The 23,480-nt window shown below is 48.9% G+C and overlaps 1 protein-coding gene across 1 annotated transcript in view; it reads left to right on the top strand.

Annotated features, from left to right (window-relative positions):
- The window catches only part of LOC121867520, a 34,311-nt gene extending 16,765 nt beyond the window's left edge, over positions 1-17,546 (top strand). The window contains exon 3 of the mRNA XM_042367500.1: positions 17,132-17,546. Coding sequence (XP_042223434.1) covers positions 17,132-17,454 — 323 coding nt within the window. The 3' untranslated portion in view covers positions 17,455-17,546. The remainder of the gene's footprint in view (positions 1-17,131) is intronic.
- Positions 17,547-23,480: the final 5,934 nt, after the last annotated feature.

Consider the following 23,480-nt stretch of genomic DNA (forward strand, 5'->3'; position numbering starts at 1 on the left):
ATCAGTTTATCTCGCTGTGTATCTGTGTGTGTTGCCGTCAGCTTATTAACTTAGGATAAGTTGTTTACATCTGAGGCTGCAGAGTTCTCAACCTGTTTTACCATCATATAAAGACCCGTCGCCACAAATGGACGAGAAGGACCACGTAGGCGTCTTCACTCTCACTCACTATTCATAACCCAGGTTGTAATTGGCGGTTTGGCGGAGCATAACCAGTTTGTTGCCTGCCTTCGTACCTGGCCACCTCTGTCTTCATTAATCACAGGTATTAATTACTGTGTCGCTGGGGGCGGCAGGTCGTCACACACGCACCCTCACCCTCCTCTCGGGGTTCCTAAAGGCACCTATGGTAAAGATACTCCCTCAACTGGAGATATGATCACGCATCTACACTAAATAACTCACCAAAATTACAGACCACAAAATCACATCGAAATTGCACTTAAGGGAGGAAATTTAAGGTAGAAATGTCTAAGAATATCAACCTTGTATTAGTGTTTATCAATGTACATACAGCTTGACTTACCAACAAGTTTGAGTTGGTGCGCATGCGTGGGTCTCAGAACAATAACAACAGTAATTTATATTCGATGAACCACACACACACAGGTACAATGACAGGGGGAGGAGTGGTCAGGGGTACTCAGTATAGCAAATATTGACCCCTGGTACAACACGTCCATCAGTTCAGCTTCAATGGTTACTGTAGATACTAACACAGGGAAGTTCTGCTTGGGGCTCCTTAAGTCATCAGTTTATGGCACTTTTCCTCTACCTCTCTCGACCCTTCATTTCCTATCCCTTCCTTCTACCTACCTCTATTCTACCTCCCCCTTCCCTTCATTCTACCCCTTTCCATCCCTATATTCTACCTTCCTTCACCCCCCTTCCCCCCTCACAATCCTATCATCTCCCATCCTCCATCATAAAGTTCCTGTGTGTCAGCCAAAAGGTAATATTAACAGCACTCAGTGTACAGTAACCATCGCTAGGGACTGAGTGTGGTGGTAGGCCTACGAGTGTCCTTGATCTGGAAGGGCGTGGTAGTAGTGGTAGGGTTAGCTGTAGTGGTAGGGTTAGCTGTAGTGGTAGGGTTAGTGGTCGTGGTGATAGTGGTCGTAGGATATTATTAGCCTTGTCAGAGAGTCCTTCAGGTCACTACCGTTAATTGAACACAAAGGACGGTCAGACGGACTCGCCTCTGGGCTATAACTAGTGAATGACGCCCCCCAACCCCTCACCCCCTTCCCTCACCCCCATTCCCTCCTCTCACCTCACCACCTCCAGACCTCTCTAATGACGCGCCTCATTACTCTGGTGATCGTGGTAGAGCAGAGGGCAGCACCAGCAGGAGGAGGATGAGGCCCTCTTGAGTCACCTCCCAGTACAGGGTTGAAGGACACACACACACACACACACACACACACACACACACACACACACACTATCCAGGAAAATCTCTGGTGGTATTTCTCTTCCGGTGAGATCTTGGCCCTGTGCCCCCCATCCTAACTATGAACAATGAGGTGTGGGTTACCCTGGCGTCTCCTCTGTGGTCAGGCGGGGGTGTTAGGGGGTTGGTAGAAGGTTGGGTGGTGGTGGGGGGGGTGAGGATAGTGGCAGGCAGAGCTGGATCATAACATTGCTTGACCTTGGGATCCGGAGTCACGTTTGCTGCCACCTCACCAACGTTCTCTGCTTTGTCTTGACTCTCTCTCTCTCTCTCTCTCTCTCTCTCTCTCTCTCCCATTTCCTGGCTGTTTGTCCCTCCTCCCTCCTTCTTTTCCGTCCTTTCCTCCCTCCCTCCACTCCCTCCTTATACTCCACGAAGTCATAGTTTTGTCCATGTATGATCTAGTGAACCGTGGGTGTAATGTCTGCCGGGTGTAAATAAGCCGTCAGGGGGCATGTTTGTGACCTTTTATGGCTTGTTGTGCGGGGTGGGGTAGAGGGGCATTAGTCTGGGGTGAGGCATGGTACGGGGGTGATGAGGCGGGGTTGGTTGGTGAGGCTGGGCTGGGTGGGGTGGGCTGGAGAGGACGGACAGTAGCCGGAGCAAGGGAAGGGAACTGGGTGTGTATCTGTGGTTGAGTAGAACAGGGAGTGGGATTAATTACAACAGGGAGTGGGGTTAAGTAGAACAGGGAGTGGGGTTAAGTAAAACAGGGAGTGGGGTTAAGTAGAACAGGGAGTGGGGTTAAGTAGAACAGGGAGTGGGGTTAAGTAAAACAGGGAGTGGGGTTAAGTAGAACAGGGGTGGGGTTAAGTAAAACGGAGTGGGTTAAATAGAACAGGGAGTGGGGTTAAGTAAAACAGGGAGTGGGGTTAAATAGACAGGGAGTGGGGTTAAGTAAAACAGGAGTGGGGTTAAGTAGAACAGGGGAGTGGGATTAATTACAACAGGGGTGGGGTTAAGTGACAGGGAGTGGGGTTGAGGATGTCAGGATAGAAGAGAAAGACGGAACGGAAACTGTCCTTTGTGTGAGGGGAGGGATGGAAGGGGAAGAATGGTGGCCCCGTGGCACGTAATACCCAGCCCGTGCCTCAGGATGAAGCTTCAGGCGAGTTTTTTTTTTTTGTTCCCTGCCCCATCTAACCCCCCTCCTCTCCCCCCTCCATCTCCCTCCCCCATCTCCCTCCCCCATCTCCCCCCTGCCCCATCTCACCCCCTCCCCCAGAAACTTCACCTGACCGGGGGTGTCAAAGCATCCAATTACACACCTGACCAACCTCCACAAGCATGGGATTACCAAGTTGAGTTCAGGTGTAAGTGTGGCGTTCGGCCTGCACCTTATACCACAACCTGCACCTTATACCACAACCTGCGCTTTACACCACAACCTGCACCTTACACCACAACCTGCATCTTACACCACAACCTGCACTTTACACCACAACCTGCACTTTACACCACAATCTGCACTTTACACCACAATCTGCACTTTACACCACAATCTGCACTTTACACCACAATCTGCACTTTACACCACAACCTGCCTTACACCACAACCTGCACTCACCAACCTGCCACCACAACCTGCACCTTACACCACAACCTGCACTTTACACCACAATCTGCACTACACACAACCTGCACCTTACACCAAACCTGCACCTTATACCACATCCTGCACACACAACCTGCACCTTACACAACAATCTGCACCTTACACCACAATCTGCACCTTACACCACAATCTGCATCTTACACCACAACCTGCACCTTACACCCTGCACTACACCACCAACCTGCACCTTACCACAACCTGCATCTTACACCACAACCTGCACCTTACACCACAACCTGCACCTTACACAACAATCTGCACCTTACACCACAATCTGCATCTTACCACAATCTGCACCTTACACCACAACCTGCACTTTACACCAACCTGCACCTTACACAACAACCTGCACCTTACACCACACCTGAAGGCTACACAACAACCTGCACCTTACACCACACCTGAGGCTACACAACAACCTGCACCTTACACAACAACCTGCCCTTACACCACAACCTGCACCTTATACAACAACCTGCCTTACACAACAACCTGCATACACCACACCTGAAGGCTACACAACAACCTACACCTTACACAACAACCTGCACCTTACACCACAACCTGCACCTACACCATCCTGCACCTTGCACAACAACCTGCACCTTACACCACACCGAGGCTACACAACAACCTGCCTACACAACAACCTGCCTTACACAACAACCTGCACACAACCTGCACCTTACACCACAACCGCTACCCCACATCCTGCACCTTACACAACCTGCACCTTACACCACAACCTGCTACACCACAACCTGCCTTACACAACAACCTGCACCTTCACCACAACCTGCACCGTACCACCCTGCACCTTACACCACAACCTGCACCTTACACCACAACCTGCCATGCACCACACCTGCACCTTACACACAACCTGCACCTTACACCACAACCTGCACCTTACACAACAACCTGCACCTTACACCACACCTGAAGGCTACACCACAACCTGCACCACAACCTGCACCTTGCACCACAACCTGCACCTTACACCACAACCTGCACCGTACACAACAACCTGCACCTACACAACAACCTGCACTACACAACAACCTGCTACCTGCACCTTACACCACGCCTGCCTTACACAAGCCTGACACACAACCTGCCTTACACCACAACCTGCACTTACACCACAACCTGCCTTACACAACAACCTGCCTTACACCACAACCTGCACCTTACACCACAACCTGCACCTTACACCACAACCTGCACCTTACACCACAACCTGCACCTTACACCACATCCTGACCTTACACCACAACCTGCACCTTACACAACAACCTGCACCTTACACCACAACCTGCACCTTACACAACAACCTGCCTTACACCACAACCTGCACCTTACACAACAACCTGCACCTTACACCACAACCTGCCTTACACCACAACCTGCACCTTACACAACAACCTGCACCTCACACCACAACCTGCACCTTACACCACAACCTGCACCTTACACCACAACCTGCACCTTACACCACATCCTGCACCTTCAACAACCTGCACACCACAACCTGCACCTTACACAACAACCTGCACCTTACACCACAACCTGCACCTTACACCACAACCTGCACCTTACACCACAACCTGCCTTACACCACAACCTGCACCTTACACCACAACCTGCACCTTACACCACAACCTGCACCTTACACCACAACCTGCACCTTACACCACATCCTGCACCTTACACAACAACCTGCCTTACACCACAACCTGCACCTTACACCTCACCTGCACCTTACACCACAACCTGCACTTTACACCACAGCCTGCACCTTACACCACAACCTGCTTATACCACAACCTGCACCTTACACCACAACCTGCACCTTACACCTCCTGCACCTTACACCACAACCTGCACCTTACACCACCCTGAAGGCCACACACACATGTCCTTGAGGATACTTATACCGTTTCCCGTGTCAGATCTTATCCTGTTAGACATTACTGCAGGGTATTAGGGCATCCTCCTGATCCTCTTGTTAGCACCCTCTCTTCCGCGCCCTACTTACCCCCAGCCCCGCCCCGCCCCGCCCCCGTCCCCTCCTCTTGATGTAATTTGGTGACTTTCCACACAGTCTCCGTCACGCATAGATACAAGGCTGATATACGAGCTAGCAGAGTTTGGTGTTTGTGTGGGTGGGTGTTTGTGTGGTGGTGGGTGTTTTGTGGTGTGTTGTGTGTGTGTTTATGTGTGGTGTTTATGTGGTGGTGTTTGTGGTGGTGTTTGTGTGTGGTGGGCGTTTGCTGGGTGTTTGTGCTGTGGGTGTTGTGGTGGTAGTGTTTGTGTGGTGGTGGGTGTTTGTGGTGGTGGTGTTTGTGGTGGTGGGTGTTTGTGTGGTGGTGTTTTGTGGTAGTGTTTGTGGTGGTGGTTTGTGCTGGTGTGAGTTTTTGTGGTGGTGTGTTGTGTGGTGGTGTAGTGGTGGTGAGTGTTTTGTGGTGGTGGGTGTTGTGCTGGTGGGTGTTGTGGTGGTGAGTGTTTGTGTGGTGGTGGGTGTTTGTGGTGGTGGGTGTTTGTGGTGGTGGGTGTTTGTGTGTGGTGTGTTTGTGGTGGTGAGTGTTTGTGTGGTGGTGGTGTTTGTGCTGGTGGGTGTTGGTGGTAGTAGTGTTGTGTGGTGGTGGGTGTTGGTAGTGAGTGATGTGGTAGTGGGTGTTTGTGTGGTGAGTGTTTGTGCAGTGGGTGTTTGTGTGGTGGTGGGTGTTTGTGGTAGGTGTGTGTGTGGTGGCGTTGTGCTGGGTGTTTGCTGGTGGGTGTTTGTGTGGTGGTGAGTGTTGTGTGGTGGTGGTGTTGTGGTGGGTAGGATATTGGTGATTGGTCTATGGTCTTAGTCTTCTATGCCTTCCTCCCTCCTTCCATCCACTATCTTCCTCTATCCTTCCATCCCACTATTTACTCACCTCTCTCTTCCCTCCTTCCTCTCTTGTTCCCTTATTCATTCATTCCTCTCTCTCTCTCTCTCTCTCTCTCAATAATAGACTCATCGTACCCCCCTTCCCCCCTTACACTGATAGCCCGTCCTTACTTGGTACGCTAATTACCACCCTAGTCTTAATTACCCCGCGAATTAAGGCGTTGATTGGTCAAGCTGCAGAGTTAAGAGTTGTGTGTGTGGGTTGAGCAGTTAGTATTTTGTTGTGAGGGTTGACGACTTGAATGGTTATTGGCTTCTCTCTCTCTCTCTCTCTCTCTCTCTCTCTCTCTCTCTCTCTCATATTTAACCTTTTCCTCTTTCCCGTCTTTTCTTTTCCCTTTATCATCTTTTCATTCCCCTCCTCTTCTTTCTCCCACCTTTTCATTCCCCATTTCTGTCTTTAAATTTCCCATCTTCCTCTTTTCTTTCTTTTCACCTCTTCGTTTCCCCCATTTCTATATCCATATCCCTATTTACCGCCTCTTCCCTTCACCCTTTTGTTTTCCTTCTACCCTTATCCGTCTTATCGTTTTCCTCCTCCACTGTTCTGTTCTCTCTCCTACCACCTCACCCTCCCACCCCCATCTCACCCCTCCTACCCCCCCCACCTCCCCTCCTACCCCCACCTCACCCCTCCTACCCCCACCTCACCCACTCCCTCCCCCCACCTCACCCTCCTACCCCCCACCTCACCCTCCTACCCCCACCTCCCCCTCCCCTACCCCCCCACCTCACCCTCTACCCCCACCTCACCCACTCCCCCCCACCTCACCCTCCCTACCCCCACCTCACCCCTCCCCTCCCCCACCTCATCACTCCTCCCCCCCCACCTCACTCCTCCTCCCCCCCACCTCACCCCTCCCACCCCACCTCACCCCTCCCACCCCCCCACCTCCACCCTCCCACCCCCCACCTCACCCCCCCTCCCACCTCCTCCCCTCCTCACCCCCCACCTCACCCTCCTACCCCCCACCTCACCCTCCTACCCCCACCTCACCCACTCCTCCCCCACCTCACCCTCCCTACCCCCACCTCACCCCACTCCTACCCCCCCACCTCACCTCCTACCCCCACCTCACCCTCCCTACCCCCACCTCACCCTCCTACCCCCCACCTCACCCCTCCTACCCCCACCTCACCCACTCCTACCCCCCACCTCACCCCTCCCTACCCCCACCTCACCCTCCTACCCCCCACCTCACCCTCCCTCCCCCCACCTCACCCTCCTACCCCCCCCATCTCACCCCACTCCCTACCCCCACCTCACCCACTCCTACCCCCACCTCACCCACTCCTACCTTTCACCTTACTCTCCCAGTTAACACGTGGGAGAGATTCAGAGACTTTCATTCCAGTGTGTTTACCAACTAACACTTGACATTGGTACACTTGGACGAGTGGTACCGTACCTGGATAACTTGTCGACGTGAGAGTACATGACTCCATCTCATAACAAGTACCGTACACTACAGGTACAATAATAATGATGATGATAATAATAATAATAATAATAATAATAATAATAATAATAATAATAATAATAATAATAATAATAATTATGGTTGCCCCCTCGTGTAATGAGGATGGCCGGCCTAAGGGCCACCTAGGCGTGAATTTAATTAAGGTGTAGAAGCTGTCGCCAACACAACAACCACACCCTGAATTAACGAGCTGCATGACCCAGTGTCTAGGAATAGTCTGAGAAGACCAGACAACTGGCTAACCATTACCCTGGAATACGGTCCACAAATCGATTAACATCCATGTCCCCAATTACTACTGGGTAGACAGAGGCAAATGACGTAAAGAAACTTGTCCATAGTTTCACCATGCCTGGGATCGAATCCGGGTCCGCTCGCTTGCGAGGCGAGCATGCTGACCATTACACCATACGCTGGTATCTTTGTGTACACTGCCATGAGCACGCTGGCATCTATGTGTACACTGCCATGAACACGCTAGCATCTCTGTGTACACTTCCATGAACTCGCTAGCATCTGTCCTCATGACGGGTTATGTGAACTTGAAAGCAGCAGGTCGACGCCCGGGGAGGTTGGCAGGAGACCAAAAGCTGCCGGGGTAGAGAAGAGACCCCCGGAACCAGCTCTTGGTAGACACCTTCAAGTACCCGTCGCAGCTGAGTGATCACGGAGGGCAGGGCAACATTTACCCACCACCACCTCCTTTCTCTACCCCTCCCCCCACCCCCGCACTCTTAAGAGCTGCAGACGGTGTAGTGTGGTGATGCAGGAGGGCGGGCGGGGCAGGGCAGCGTTACCTCCTCCTCCTCCCCTTCCCCCACGCCTACACCCTTGAGGGCCCGTAAATGGGATAGGGTAGTCTGTCTGTCTGTCCGTCCGTCCGTCTGTATAGTGCCAGTGGGGACAAAATAGACAGCCAACCAGACCAACAGCTTCACCCACAATAACTAGCCCAATGCATAATATTACCACCACACTATTAACTTGGCTAGTCGGTAGAGAGCGAGGCTACGTCACCCACCAAAGCCTACAACGAGCAACAGCCTGGTGGATCAACTGGTCATCCGGGTAGGTTGGATTAGGTTAGGTTAGATTAGGTTTGGTGACCTCGTCGAGGGGGGGGTCGCTCCTGGGGGCTAGGTAGGAAGGTTGGTCTAGGCTGACTGCAGGGAGACTGGCATGAGAGGAGAGCCATAACGGTGTAACCATCACTGACCAACACGCCATTGTTCCCCACACTGTGATGATCAGGGCCGCACGTCTTACCGTTTCTGTTAACCTAACCTAATCTTTCCTTACCTAACCTTTCCTTACCTTACCTAACCTAACCTAACCTTACCTTACCTTACCTAACCTAACCTAACCTAATCTTACCTTACCTAACCTTTCCTTACCTAACCTAACCTAACCTAACCTAACTAGCCTTTACAATGTGTGTTTGTAAATAGAAAAAAAATAGTAATAACAACAACAATAAAATTAATAATAGCAACAACAACAACAACAATAATAATAATAATGCTACTAACAACATTGGCACATACAGAGGAATAATAAAACTGATGATATGTAAGAAATTCAGGACACAGGTATAGGCGAGGCTTTACATTATGTATGATGAGCAACCAGGTAGATGTGGCCTCTTACACCTGTTCATTAGCAGTAGTAGTAGTGTGAGCTAAGCACCTCTCTCCTTGCACACGTCCAGTTAGCCTCTTGGTCTCATCTTACCTGGACGACTATGGCAGGACACTGGTTGACAGATCTAATTGATGTGAATTTTTACCTCCACACTGTGCTGAGAGTGTTCTCTGTCCTCACTGACAAACAAACAGAGAAAGAGACACAGTTGGACAAGACGGGAGTGTTAAAGAAAGTGTGTTATGGTGATAACCCGTTGTTCAAGTCCAGTAGTGCAACAGTGAGGCGAACATGGCGTACAGGTAAGGACGTGGTGTACAGGTAAAGGGCGTTGGTGTATAGGTAAGGACGTGGTGTATAGGTAAGGACGTGGTGTACTGGTAAGGATGTGGTGTATAGTTAAGGACGTTGGTGTACAGGTAAGAACAGTTTTACCACTTAGGGCGCTTCGTTGAGCATGATTTGTTAGCTGAGCATTGGGGGTAAGGATGGCGGTGGGTGAAGGGGTGAGCAGGATGAGGGTGGATGAGAAACAAGAACATGAGTAGCCTGATACCTAACATTATGATGAAGGCGTAAGATAACAGGGATGCTCAGAGAGAGAGAGAGAGAGAGAGAGAGAGAGAGACCAGGTGGTGGTAGTGGTTCAGGGTGTTGGTGGGGAAAGTGCCTTGTAGGAGAGGTGTGTGGGAGGCTGGAGGTAAGGCAAGGCAAAACACACACACACACACACGAGAGAGAGAGAGAGACCAGCAGCAGCTCCTCACAACAGCATCAAGCGACTAAAACTATTGATTATTATATATATTATGTTAACCCCAAGATAGGAAAGAGGGTGGTAGTGGCGTTAGGTCTCATGTACGTATTAGATCTTGGTGATAATAAAATTGTATACATCTTCCCATGCAGTTTAGTTGCTCATGTGTGTGTTTTTTATACTTAATAATTATCTCTTCTTGCTTGTCTTAGGTGTTTGAATTATCGTATAGTTTGTGGTTTTAATATTTATGATGTTATTATGATCACCTGAAGATTAGACCCCCAGGTTATTATGATCACCTGAAGATTAGACCCCCAGGTTATTATGATCACCTGAAGATTAGACCCCCAGGTTATTATGCTCACCTGAAGATTAGACCCCCAGGTTATTATGCTCACCTGAAGATTAGACCCCCAGGTTATTTCACCATTGGATTAACCCATAATCTAGCTTAACCTAATCTCCCCAGGTAGCGTTAAGTTAGCAATCATCAGGTGAAATAAGCTGGGAGTAATCTTTCAGGTGATCAATCAGGACTGGTTCCATTTTCTCTCATCTAACACCTTGGGAGAGAGAGAGAGAGAGGTAACACCAGGTAAATATCACATGCAGTACCTAATTTCCACAATTCAGTCTTAATGGGTTAGATTGATTCAGACATAAGGAATTGGGAGCAGCAAGCCAGTGACCGTGTCTGTGTGTACATTACCATATTTACCACCATTCAGCCCCCACCCCTTTTCTCCCCGTCCCCTCCCTCGATATTTAACGCTGGTCACCCTCAGCATTTCCTCCCTCCTCCCTCCCTTCTTTCCCTTCCACGACTTTTTTTTCTTTCCCAGACCCTGCCTCTCCCTCATTTATTTCCCCTACACGTTTACTTCCTCTCCCTTCTTCCTTTCTTCGTAATTCTCTGTCCCTTTTATTCTTCCTTTACCCTTCCCATGTTTTCCTCATCTTTCTCTTCCAGATTTTATTTTACTTATCTTCTTCCTCTTTCCCTCCCTTTCTATCCCATTCCTTTCTTCTCCACGTGTATCTTTATATCTTCTACAGTTTTCTCTTCCTTTTGCTTTCTGCGTGTTCGGTTATTTGTCGTTTCCTTTGGGTCATTTTTGTGTATCCCAGACGATTCTGCTTCTGCCCTCTCAGTCTCTCACCTGTTGATACCTGTAAATTTACCTGAGTTATCGTGAGAAAATAAGGATTACCTGAAGAATCGTCCACCTACCTTATTTCACCTAGTCTAACCTAAGTGATCCAACGTAATCTAATACTAACCTAACCTAACCTAACCTAACCTAACCTAACCTAACCTAACCTCACCTCACCTCCCTTTTGATTAGTGAGTAAGGGGGGGGGGGAGGTGGCTAATCTTCACGTAATCCGTAAATAATAATTCTTGTGTAACTCTATTGCTAATTTGTCCGTCGTTTTCTCAAGGTTATATTTGGGATGCAGTGTCGTCATGGTAAGGAAGTATTTCGATTTGTATTCACTAAGTCACTCACTCGAGGTTAACACAGTGAAGTGGCTGGTTGGATTGAGTCTCTTGTTAGCTACCAGAGTTACTTGTTCGATAATCATTCTCTTTTTTGCTCAATTAGTTACTTTTTTGGGGATGTTTTGTTGATTTCGTGTGTTTCTGAGTTTGTTTTACGTTGTTGAGGATATTAGGGAATGGTTTTCTTAACACGTGTGTATGAGAGGGAGGGAGTGAGGATGGGTTTTAGGCGAGCCATAGTTGTTTGCCAGATTTCGGTTGTTCGCTAGAAACTTGTCGCGGTTTTGTATTCCTCCGTTTCCTCTGTTATTATTCCGTTTTCTATTGTGAAGTTATTAACCGGGGACTTGCTTTTCCGTTTGTGTTTTGTTTTTTTAAAGTTACATGATATTTAAGTTAGCGGTATTGCCAGAAAAGTGATGGTTTATTGGTAATTGGTAACGCGAATGGTGGTAGCAGGGACAGCCTTGGTGGAACAGCTGACTCGAGGTTGGTAGCCCTGGTAGTGATGGCGGGTATCTCAACTTTATTCATCTACTTACACTTTCTTTACGCACTTTACAATTAATACTTAAAGATACACGTAAATTTTGTAAACATACACACCAAGGAACTCTCTAAATACACACACTATGGGACTCTGTAATTCTTATGTTCATTTCACCCATCCACTCACCCACCCATTATTAAGTTCAAATTAACGTATGGCAAAGCTCTCCAATCCCTCTCAAAATTAGCTAAAGTGCACAAAATATTTACAGATGTTATGTTGACCCAAACATTCCATAAATGACCGACTATGTAAATTAATATGCAAATGAGTGACAAATTTTAGTGGTGATTGGGACCCAACTTTTGTCGCTCAGGAATTGGGTTTACCTTGAGTTTACCTGTACTGTATTTTTATCATTAGTTTACAAAAAAGTGTACCTGTAGTTTTGGCTCTAATTTACCGTTGAGTTTACCTGTAATTTTTGCTCTTGAGTTTACCTGTAAATTTGGCCCTAATTTACCTTGAATTTACCTGTAATTTTTGTTCTGGTTTACCTTGAGTTTACCTGTAAATGGTCTAATTTACCTTGAATTTACCTGTAATTTTTGTTCTGGTTTACCTTGAGTTTACCTGTAGTTTTGGCTCTAATTTAAATTGAGTTTACCTATAATTTGTCTGGTTTACCTTGAGTTTACCTGTAATTTGTCTAGTTTACCTGTAATTGTTATTAGTTTACATTGATTTTCCCTATAATTTGTCAAGTTTATCTATGGTTTACTTGCTATGTCCCTATATATTATGGTAAAGGCTAGATCACCTAAAATTTACGCCTCGTTCACCTGGAGAAGTTTACCATAAATTTACCTGAGAGTTCACCTGAGGTTTACCAAGGTTAATATGCCTCCTCACGTAGCACACTGCTGGAGCACACCGAGGCTTTGGGAGGTGGAGCTCCCCAGCCCACCTGTCCAACCCCCCCCCCCCACCCAACACCACCTCACCCTCCATAACCCCACCACCCTCCATAACCCCAACCCACCCACCCTAACACCACCTCACCCCTCCATAACCCCAACCCACCCTCCATAACCCCAACCCACCCTCCATAACCCCAACTCACCTCCATAACCCCAACCCACCTCCATAACCCCAACCCACCCTCCATAACCCCAACCCACCTCCATAACCTAACCCACCTCCATAACCCCAACCCACCCCATCTAACACCACCTCACCCTCCATAACCCCAACCCACCCTCCATAACCCCAACCCACCCCCAACCCCAACCCACCCCAACCCCACTACAGTACAGTTATATTGGCATTTAAGAGGATTTTTTTTATTCATGGGATTATAATTAATTTTGATGGATGGAGGTAAAGCGTGACCCAGGGAAGATATTACCTTACCTGGCTCACCTGGCTTGGCTCACCTGGCTTGGCTTACCTGGCCTGGCTCACCTGGTTGGAGGGATTAACGAAGATTCTTATTTTTTTACGTTTCTCTCTTAATTGATTTTGAGAGAAAGTATTTAAGTTAAGAGTCTTTGGTTAATTTTGATGTGTTGGGTGATGATGGTGATGATGATAATGATGAAACTGGTATTGGTGTGTGCAAAGAATGATGATAATTATTAAGCGAGTGTCAATATTAACGGATGATGATGATGATGATGATGATGATGATGATGATGAATAGAATGTTAGTGGCTAAGGGGGATGGCAGCGGCTGTGGGGGTGGGGGGAGATGACCCCTGTTGTGTTTGGTGGGTGTCATGACGTAATTAACATATCATTAAAGCTTTTACCTTCGTTAGGAAAGTCAGAGACGGCTTCAGCTAGTGAGAGAGAGCAGGGGTAATGGTTACAATGTCAGCTACATACCTCCTCCCTTCAACGTCCAGCCCCCCGCCCCTCCGTCAGCCCACACCATAGTAGTAGTTGGCTGGGTGTTTGTGGGGATGAGTTAGTGTTGACGCTGCTGTGCCTCCTGTCCTCACCCACTTAGAAGGGAGGTGGAGGATTAGGAAGAGAGAGAGAGAGAGAGAGAGAGAGAGAGAGAGAGAGAGAGAGAGAGAGAGTTAAATGTATCCAAACCCAACCCTATCCTATCCTACCCTACCAAGGATGTGGGTCCTGGGGTGTTGTCCGTTCCTCGCCGGCTGACATTTGTATGAGTCGTGGTTGCAGAAGGCCGTGTTGTCAGTTTGAGAGAGAGAGGGAGAGGAGATATAGAGGGAGGGGGAGGAAGGGAGGGGAGATGGAGGGAGGAGATATAGAGGAGGGGAGAGGAAGGAGGGGAGATTGACGTAGAAAGGGGTAAGGGAGGGAGGAAGGAAGGAATAGACCGATGGAGAGAAGCATAGAGGGAAAGGGGAGAGAGAAGAATGGATGGAAGGGTAGGAGCAGAAAGGGACAGGCAGGGAATGGACAGAGGAGAGAGAGAGAGAGATAGGAGAAGGAAGAAAGATGAAGAGGAAAATGATGCAACTTGACGGTGATTAAGCAGAACTGTGGGACAAAGCAGGAATAGGGGGAGATGGAGGAGGGGTAGGGGTAGAAGAGGAGGGAGGGAGATGTAGGGGGGTAGGAGGGTGGGGAGATGTGGAGGGTAGGGGAGATGTAGGAGGGGGAGAGGGGAGGGTAGAAGGGAGGGGAGTGGAGGCGGGAAATAAACACAATCTAGAACAGTTGTGAAAGAGGGTGTCTGAGGAGAAGGACTTAACTTACCGTTTGTTTGAGAGATGGAAGGGACTTGAGATTAACGTAGATTAAGTGGTGGTGATAGTGAAGGTGAACGAGAGAGAGAGAGAGAGAGAGAGAGAGAGAGAGAGAGAGAGAGAGAGAGAGAGAGATGTGTGTGATAAATGTTGTGAAATAGTGGACATAAAAACAGGAATAAAGACCAACAAAGACAATAGACAATACCAGTTGATCTTGGGTTACAAATGAGTCCTGAGAATCACCTTCAGACGAGACTCTTCTACGTAGAGGGGGGGGGAGGCGTATATATCTCAGGTGGAGGGTAGGAGAAGAGGGGTGAGGAGGGAAGGCAGACCCCAGGGGTGGAGGGTAGGGAAGGAGGGGGGGAGGAGGGAAGTATATATCTCAGGTGGAGGGTAGGAGAAGAGGGGGGGAGGAGGGAAGGCGTATATCTCAGGTGGAGGGTAGGAGAAGGAGGGGGGGTAATGGAGAGTCACTACTCACCACTCAGTTTTTCATTCATTATCTCTCTGGAGGTATTACTACTGGATAATGGTATAGTAATGTAATGGGAGGAGGAGGAAGGTGGGAGGATGTACTGGGAGGAGGAGGAAGGTGGGAGACAATGGGAGGAGGAGGAGGAAGGTGGGAGGCTTGAATGGAGGAGGAGGAAGGTGGGAGGCTGTACCGGGAGGAGGAGGAGAAGGTGTGGAGGATGTACTGAGGAGGAGAAGGTGGAGGATGTACCGGGGAGGAGGAGGAAGGTGGGAGGATGTGCCTGGAGGAGGAGGAAGGTGGAGGATGTACTGGAGGAGGAGGAAGGTGGGAGGATGTACTGGAGGAGGAGGAAGGTGGAGGATGTACTGGGAGGAGGAGGAAGGTGGGATGCACTGGAGGAGGAAGGTGGGAGGATGTACTGGAGGAGGAGGAAATATATCTAGATACACAAGAGGGAAAGCCCAGGGGTGGGGTGGCTGGCGGTCCGGTGGATGTCAAATGTCACTGTTCTGGACCGTATGAGGGGGGGGGGGTAGGGAGGTGTGGAGAGAGGATAGGGTGTGGTTAGGGTAGGGGGAGGGAGGATAGGTGGTTAGGGGTAGGGGGTGGTGAGGAGGAGGAGGAAAAGAGGGTCAGGATAAGAGGGGCTTTGAACCTAAGCTGATAAGAGACGATGAAGTGCTTGAAGAAGAGGAAGAAGAAGAAGAAGAAGAAGAAGAAGAAATAGTAATAAAGAAGATAATACCAAACTAGAAACAAAATTCGTTAATACCAGAGAAAACCTTCTATTTTTTTCTGCGTTAGTTAGCTCTATGAACGCCTTTCTTGACTTGAATGTGTGACTTAGAAAAAAAATATTCAGACCAACCCAACCCCAACCCGACCTCAAAAAAATATTCAGACCAACCCAACCCCACCCCCACCCCACCCCACCCCAACCCCACCCCAACCCAACCCAACCCCAATTAACCCCACCCACCCCAATTCCCCAACCCCTCACCCCACCCCACCTCAACCCCCACCTCACCTCAACCCCACCCCACCTCCCCAACCCAACCTCTACTCCCAACCCAACTCCACTCCCTACTCCCACCCCAACCCCACCCCACCCCACCCCACCCCAACCCAACCATACCATTAGGTGGAATAAACTGGGGGGTGTCTAATCTTCAGGTGATCCGCAAGATGACTGTAAGCAGACTGTAAGCTGAATATTTTATTAATGGGATGATTCACGTCCAACAGTGAGGCCTGTCTTAGGTGTGTGTGGTGGGGGATTACAGGAGGGAGGGAAGTGGGGGTTGGGGGAGGGAAGGAAGAAGGAGAGGAAGAAGGAGGGGAGGTAGGGATTACGGAGAGGGGAAGAGATGGTGAAGGGAAAGGGGGAGATGGGGAGTAGAGAAAGGACAAAGAGGAGGAGGAGATAAAGGAAAGATGGGATGGGGGAACAGGTAACACACACACACACACACACACACACACACAAACAAAGTTGTCAAAGAGAGAGGAAGGGGAGGGGGTGGGGGGGGGCTTCATCTGACCTTGGTATTCGCCCGGTAACAAGATTAAATAAACGCTTCCTTGTGATGTGGGTTAAAAAAAAATGCTTATATTTTAACCCCCCATGTTTACGTCCCAGGGTGCTGACTCCCCTGAGGTTATCCAGTGTGATGGATAATGGGTCAGGTTTGTTGTGGTGTTTACGCTAAGTGTGAGTGTGTGGTGAGGGTGTGGTGTAGTGTGTGGAGTGTGTGGTGAGTGTGGTGTAGTGTGTGGAGTGTGTGGTGTTGTAGTGTGTAAACTCTACCCCTAAGTAATGTGTTCCTTTGTGTTGTTTTAATAATGTGTTTCTTTGTGTTGCTTTGACCATCTTTGTGTTGTTATGCCCCGCCTCAGTGTGGTGTTTAATGACTGTTTATCTCTCTCTGTTTATACTCTGGTAACACTGCCTCAATAATATGTGTGTGTGTGTTCGTTCGTTCGTTCGTTCGTTCGTTCATACCTTTGAGATTATTGAAATAAAATGTCTTTTTTTTATTTTCCAGTGGGCGGGATGAGTGGGCGTGGTAAGCCGACGGCGGCGGTGAAGGTATCGCCTCCTACAGTGCCGGACTCTGCTGGGGGCGTCACTCACCGTCACTCAGGCTCCTCCTTCAGCTCTGGGGTCTACAGTGCCGGCGACCAGCGCTCCTCCTACTCCTCCTCCGTTAGTGATGACAACCCACCACCCTCCCCCCGCAGCCCCGCCAGGGGTACGTACCATACTATTATACCAGGTACGTACCATATTACCAATGTACCCCTCAAAAGGTACACATGCCATATTACTATTGTATCTTTGTCACGCCAGAGGTACGTACCGTGTTAGTACCGCATCACTATACAGGTTTAGCCTATAGACGAACGGTACATGAGTGTCTCCTGCGGTACACCGTGAGTTACATAAGAACATAAGAAAATAAGGAGTCTGCAATAGGCTGGTTGGCCTGTGCATGGCAGCCCCTGTCGAGAGTTACTACCACTCTCTATCATCCATGAATCTATCTAGCCTCCTTTTAAAGCTTTCCAGGGTTCCAGCACTTACTACATAGTTGCTAAGCTTGTTCCACTCGTCTACCACCCTATTTGTGAACCAGTTCCTTCCTATCTCCCTCCTAAACCTAAACTTATCCAACTTAAATCCGTTGCTACGAGTCCTATCCTGCTCGGATATCATAAGAACCTTATCTATATCCCCTTTATTGATTCCTTTCACCCACTTAAATACTTCTATCATATCTCCCCGCACTCTTCGGGCAGGTAACTCGAGACACACCTTTGTGTATGATCTGTGACCTATTACACACACACACACACACACACACACACACATATACACACACACACACACACACATATACACACACACACACACACATATACACACACACACACACACACACACACACACACACACACACACAGACACACACACACACACACACACACACACACACACCTCTCTCTCTCTCTCTTCCACAGACACAGCCACACCCAAAACGAAAGTAGTTTGTTTGTTCTCGGGATCGTGACGTAATAAACCCAATTCCCTTCCAACCAGAGACAAGGAAGCCTAAATGTGCAATTGTAATTGGTGGTTCCTTGTGTTGTTCCTTGCCCCGGGTCATTGCCCTTTCAACCCTATTTCCCCCTCTCCTCCCCCCTTTCTCCCTTTCCTTTTGTTCTTCCTTTCTTTTCCTCTTCCTTTCTTTTCCTCTTCCTTTTTCGTCCTCTTTCTCCTCTTCTCCCCTTTCTCCTCGTAGGTCTTCTCTTCCTTCCCTTTATTCTTCTCGCTCTTCATCTTCCTCCGTCTTTTGTCTCTTCCTCCTCTTACCCCTTCATCCTTGTCCTTTTCTTTACCCTTCCTCCTCTTTTTGCGTCTCTTCCTCCTTCCTCCTCGTCTCTCCTCCCCCTTCCCTCTCTTCCTCCTCCTCTCATGACTCTCCTCCTCCCTGTGGCATGGTTATATGGCACAGTAGGCGAGGAAGTGCCAGTGAGAGGGGTGAGAGGGAGGGTGAGAGGGAGGGAGGTGGTAGGGAAGTGGGGTAGGGTAAAAAAAAAAAGTTGTGTTCTGGTGTACGTGTAAATATAACCTGATTTTACACACACACACACACACACACACACACACACGCACACACACACACACAGAGAGGTTAATCACTTGACAACTTAAGAGTTAACCCCCGCTTCAGGAACCATCATTTATCAGATAGACTGAGACGAATCCGATTGATGGGCGGCCACCTGACGGCAGTTTTAGTTGTCACCTCGGCCGCCCGCTCACCTAGGTTATCTCACAGGTGGGTGGCAGGAGGAGGGTGGGTGGCAGGAGGAGGGTGGGTGGCAGGAGGGTGGGTGGGTGGTGGGTAGTGGCAGGAGGAGGGGGTGGGTGGGTGGTGTGGTACTGTGTTGTGTTTTGCATGGGAGGTGGCTGAGTGTTCTCTTGTGTAAATGAAGACATGGCCAATCTTCCCTGAGGCGCCTGGGAGGAGGAGGAGGAGGAGGAGGGGGAAGAGGATGGCAAGAGGTGGAGGAGTAGGATGGCAGGAGGAAGAAGTTGGGAGGACAAGAGTAGGAGTTAGAGGAAGAGGAGGATGGCAGGAGGAGGAGGGAATAGCAGGAGGAGGAGGAGGAGGATGAATAACAAGAAGGGAAAGAGAAATAGCATCGTTCTGTCACCTCATACATGATGTAGTTGGAAGGTGTGGCTGGGCGTGGTAACCTGTCTGCTGTCATCACGGTGCTGCTGCTGCTGTCAGTGTGTTGAGTGACTCTTTATCTTATAGTGCTGTGGGAATTTGAGACACTGTGGTGCATGATGGTGTTAGTGATGTGTTGTGGTGATGTAAGGGTTGTAGTGTGGTGGTGGAATCCTGTTGGTGGTGATGTGTAGTGGTGGTAGTGGAGTGTCACCGCCCGAAGCACCAGACAGACCCCCTCCCCTCCCCCCCCACACACACACACACTTAGGAATTCAGTGTATCCTTCGTCAGCCAGGTAGAGGTGACCTGCCCCGCTTATCCTTCTTTAGGCTATGCAGATTTTTATGTTCCCTCCGTAGGCCTGGGGCAGAGAGTTTGTCCCGTCCATCCCTCCAACGATTGAACCATTCTTTCTTTCTTTAAATCCATTCGCCCATCCGTCCACCAACCCACCCACCCACCCACCCACCCACTAACTCAGGGTACTCACCTCTTGAACTTCTCCACTCCACTTTTCCATCCATGAAAGATTTTGAAACTGGAGAGAAATATTTTGGGGTTGATGTTGTAAGTCATGTTGGATGGGTCTGTCTCTCTACCGTCTTGGGAACTTGGCGAGGATCAACACCTGTGATGTAGAAGCGTCATCAGGTCTTTCTAGTGGATTACCTGAAGATTAGACACCCCACTGGTTTATTTCACCTGTTAATTTAAACACCCTAACGCTAAAAAACTCTATTCTAACCTAACCAAGCTTACCTAACCTAACCAAACAGTCTAACTTAACCTAACCAAACAATCTAATCTAACCTAAGTGGTGTGGTTAATATTTCAGATGATTAACGTGTTTATGTTAAATTTATCACCAGTTCACAGTTAATTGAGTTAGTGTGTGTAGGTGTGGGTGGGTGGCGGGTGGCGAGTGTAGTGGGTGGCGAGTGTAGTGGGTGGTGGGTGTTGGCGAGTGTAGTGGGTGGCGGGTGTTGGCGAGTGTAGTGGGTGGCGGGTGTTGGCGAGTGTAGTGGGGCGGGTGTTGGCGAGTGTAGTGGGTGGTGGGGTGTTGGCGAGTGTAGTGGGTGGCAGTGTAGGTGTAAGTGGGTGTTGGCGAGTGTAGTGGTGGTGGTGTTATGAGTGTAGTGGGTGGTGGTGTTATGAGTGTAGTGTGGGTGGCGGGTGGCGAGTGTAGTGGGTGGCGAGTGTAGTGGGTGGTGGGTGTTGGCGAGTGTAGTGGGTGGCGGGTGTTGGCGAGTGTAGTGGGTGATAGTGTAAAGGAAAGTGAAGTGTAGGTCACTTACCTGGGCATCTACCTTCCCCCTATCTTATCTGGATCGTGGGGGTGAGGGAGGGAGGGGAGGTAGGAAGGGAGGAAGGAAGGAAGGAAGGAAGGAAGGAAGAAAGGAGGGAGAGGAGGGAGGGGAGGTAGGAAGGAAGGAAGGAAGGAGGTGTTTATATATACCCTCACACCACAAGGCTCTGTGTTCGCTACTCATTTGTCACTTCTTAAATGGTGTGTGTGTAATAATAATAATAATAATAATAATTAACGGTTTATTGAAAGAGCTTGGCAGCCAGAAGGGTGTGTGTGTGTGTGTGTGTGGTAAAATAATAATTGGATCACCTGAAGATTAGCCACCTCCATCTTATTTCACCTGATAATTTAACACCCTAACTCTACCTGGTGGATTAGGTCAGGTCAGGTCAGGTTAGGTTAGTTTGGCGTTAGCGTTAAGGTGTATTAATAATCAGATTAAATAAACTTGAAACTAATCTTATTCCGATCTAATTCGAGTCATTGCTATCACCAACAGAACACAACTTTATTTTATTATTATGTATATTTTTTAAGAGTGAACTAAGACTACCATTCTTAGGGACTCGAATTTGACCCACTTTTTAATTAGCGCTCTCGACCCGTGAGTGCGTTTGTCGAGAGTTCGCTTGGGGGAGGGGGGCCGAGAGCCCGGCTTAGAGGGGGGGGTACTGACGCGGTGAGTGCTACGTGCTTGGTAACCTGATTCTTATTAATATCGATCTGTTGTCCTTGTCTTGTTGGGAAGGCCTGACTGACAACTGTTGCCAGCCAGGGATGATGCTGTTGGCAGGTTAAGGTCAACACCCTTACGTTTTACCTTGTGGGGGGTGGGGGGGGTTGGTCTGTTTTGGTTAGGTTAGGATAGAATAGGTTAGAATAGCTTAGGTTAGTCTAGATTAGGTTAGGATAGTCGTAGGTTAGTTTAGAGGTAAGTTTGGCTAGAATTCAGCTACTAGGGGGGGTTAATCTTCATGTGATCCTTTGATTCTTAATAAAACCTTCCCGCGTCATTCTCATCTCCATGGCAACAAGAATATAGATACAGGTCAGTTCTTGTTCTTCTTGTTCTTCTTCCTCCTTCTTTCTTCTTCCTTCGCCCTCTTCTTCTTCTTCTTCCTTCCTTGTTCGAGTGGGTGAATGAATGGGTGAGATGAATGAATGAATGAATGAGTGGAATGAGTGGGTGAGGTGAGAGTGAAGTGAGTGAATGAGGGTAGAGGATGGGTGAGGTAAGGATGGGCGTCCTACTTGATGGGTGCAGTGTAGGCGTGGGAGTAACAAGGAACAAGTAACCACTCTGTTGGACGTATGTGTGTGTGTGTGTGTGCTTTGGGGGGGTTAAGTGTGTGTGTGTGTGTGTGTGTGTATGTGTACAAGGACCACTTTATAATGTGTTGTTCCTCGTGAAGGTGACCAGGAGGCCTGTCAGTTATCTTGTTGTTCACTCTTCTTCTGTTCTCTTTTCCTTCTTTTTCTTCCTTTTCTCTTCTTCCTTCTCTTTTCTTCTTTTTTCTCTTTCTTCCTTTTTCTCTTTTCTTCCTTCTTCCCTTTCTTCCTTCTCTTCCTTTTCCTTTTCTTTCTTTCTCTTTTCTCCCTTCTTCTCTTTTTCTTCCTTCTCTTCTTCTCACTTCTCTCACCCTCATTCACGTCTTTCTCTCAGTATCACGTTCTCCTTGTCCCCTTCTCCCCTCTTTCCTCACTTCTCCTTGCCTCCTCATGTCTCCCTCTTCCTCCACCTCTTCTTCTCCTTTTTGCCTCCTCTTGTCTCCATCTTCCTCCACCTCTTCTTCTCTTTGCTATCTGTTATTCCTTATTTGTCTTGCTTTCTCACTCATAAGGCTGTGATGTTGTTGTTGTGAGGTTAGGACACTACAGCGGTGTTGTTGTGAGGTTAGGACACTACAGCGGTGTTGTTGTGAGGTTAGGACACTACAGCATTGTTGTTGTGAGGTTAGGACACACTACACCGCCTTGGCCACACGTCACGGCCAGGTATATCTCAACCAATTAATATTTGTGTTGGTGGGCGAGCTGGCGAGCGTCTCCGGCCTCCTCCCTCCTGTAGGCGAGCATTGTTCGCCTCCACCTCTTGCTTCCCCCCCACCTTTTGCTTAACCTCCACCTTTTGCTTCACCCCCTTCTGCCTTTTGCTTCATCCCCTCCACCTCTTGCTTCACCCCTTCCACCTTGCTTCATCCTCCACCTTGCTTCACCCTCCCCACCTCTTGCTTCACCCTCCCCACCTCTTGCTTCACCCCCCCACCTCTTGCTTCATCCCCTAAACCTCTTACCTCACCCCTTATACCATTTGCCTCACCTCTTACCTCACCTCCTCCATCTCTTGCTTCATTTCTCAACGTCTTGCCTCATATTAATTTAAAATCTGATAGTTTAGAGGCGTATTCCAATGTTTCTTTGGTCGGGAATTTCAATGGAATGGTGGGAATGAGCCAGGAATGGTGTCTGGGAATAGTGGATTGTATATAAGCGTTGAGTAGCGGTGATCACGCCTGAGTCTGAAGTAAGAGAAGGTGGGGAGGGAGGAGGTGGGGAGAAGGTTAGGGGATGTTGAGGAGGGGTAGGTGGGGGGTAGGGGTGTAGAGGAGGGGATTAGGGGTGTTGGGGGAAGGAGGGAGGAGAATTAGGTAAGGGGGGGTAGGGAGGGAGAGGGGGGTAGGGGGCAGGGTGAAAATACAGGATGTTAACAGGAGCTTCGAGTCATCCTTGACGGTGGACGCAATAGTAAAGTCGGTCATCTCTCGGTGTTTGGGAGCAACAGACCGAGTATATCAATGACGTCACCTGAGGCAGAGTCTAGTGTGTGTGTGTGTGTACGCG

This window comes from Homarus americanus, unplaced genomic scaffold (assembly GCF_018991925.1).
Source record: "Homarus americanus isolate GMGI-L3 unplaced genomic scaffold, GMGI_Hamer_2.0 scaffold23598, whole genome shotgun sequence".
Lineage (NCBI taxonomy): Eukaryota > Metazoa > Arthropoda > Malacostraca > Decapoda > Nephropidae > Homarus > Homarus americanus.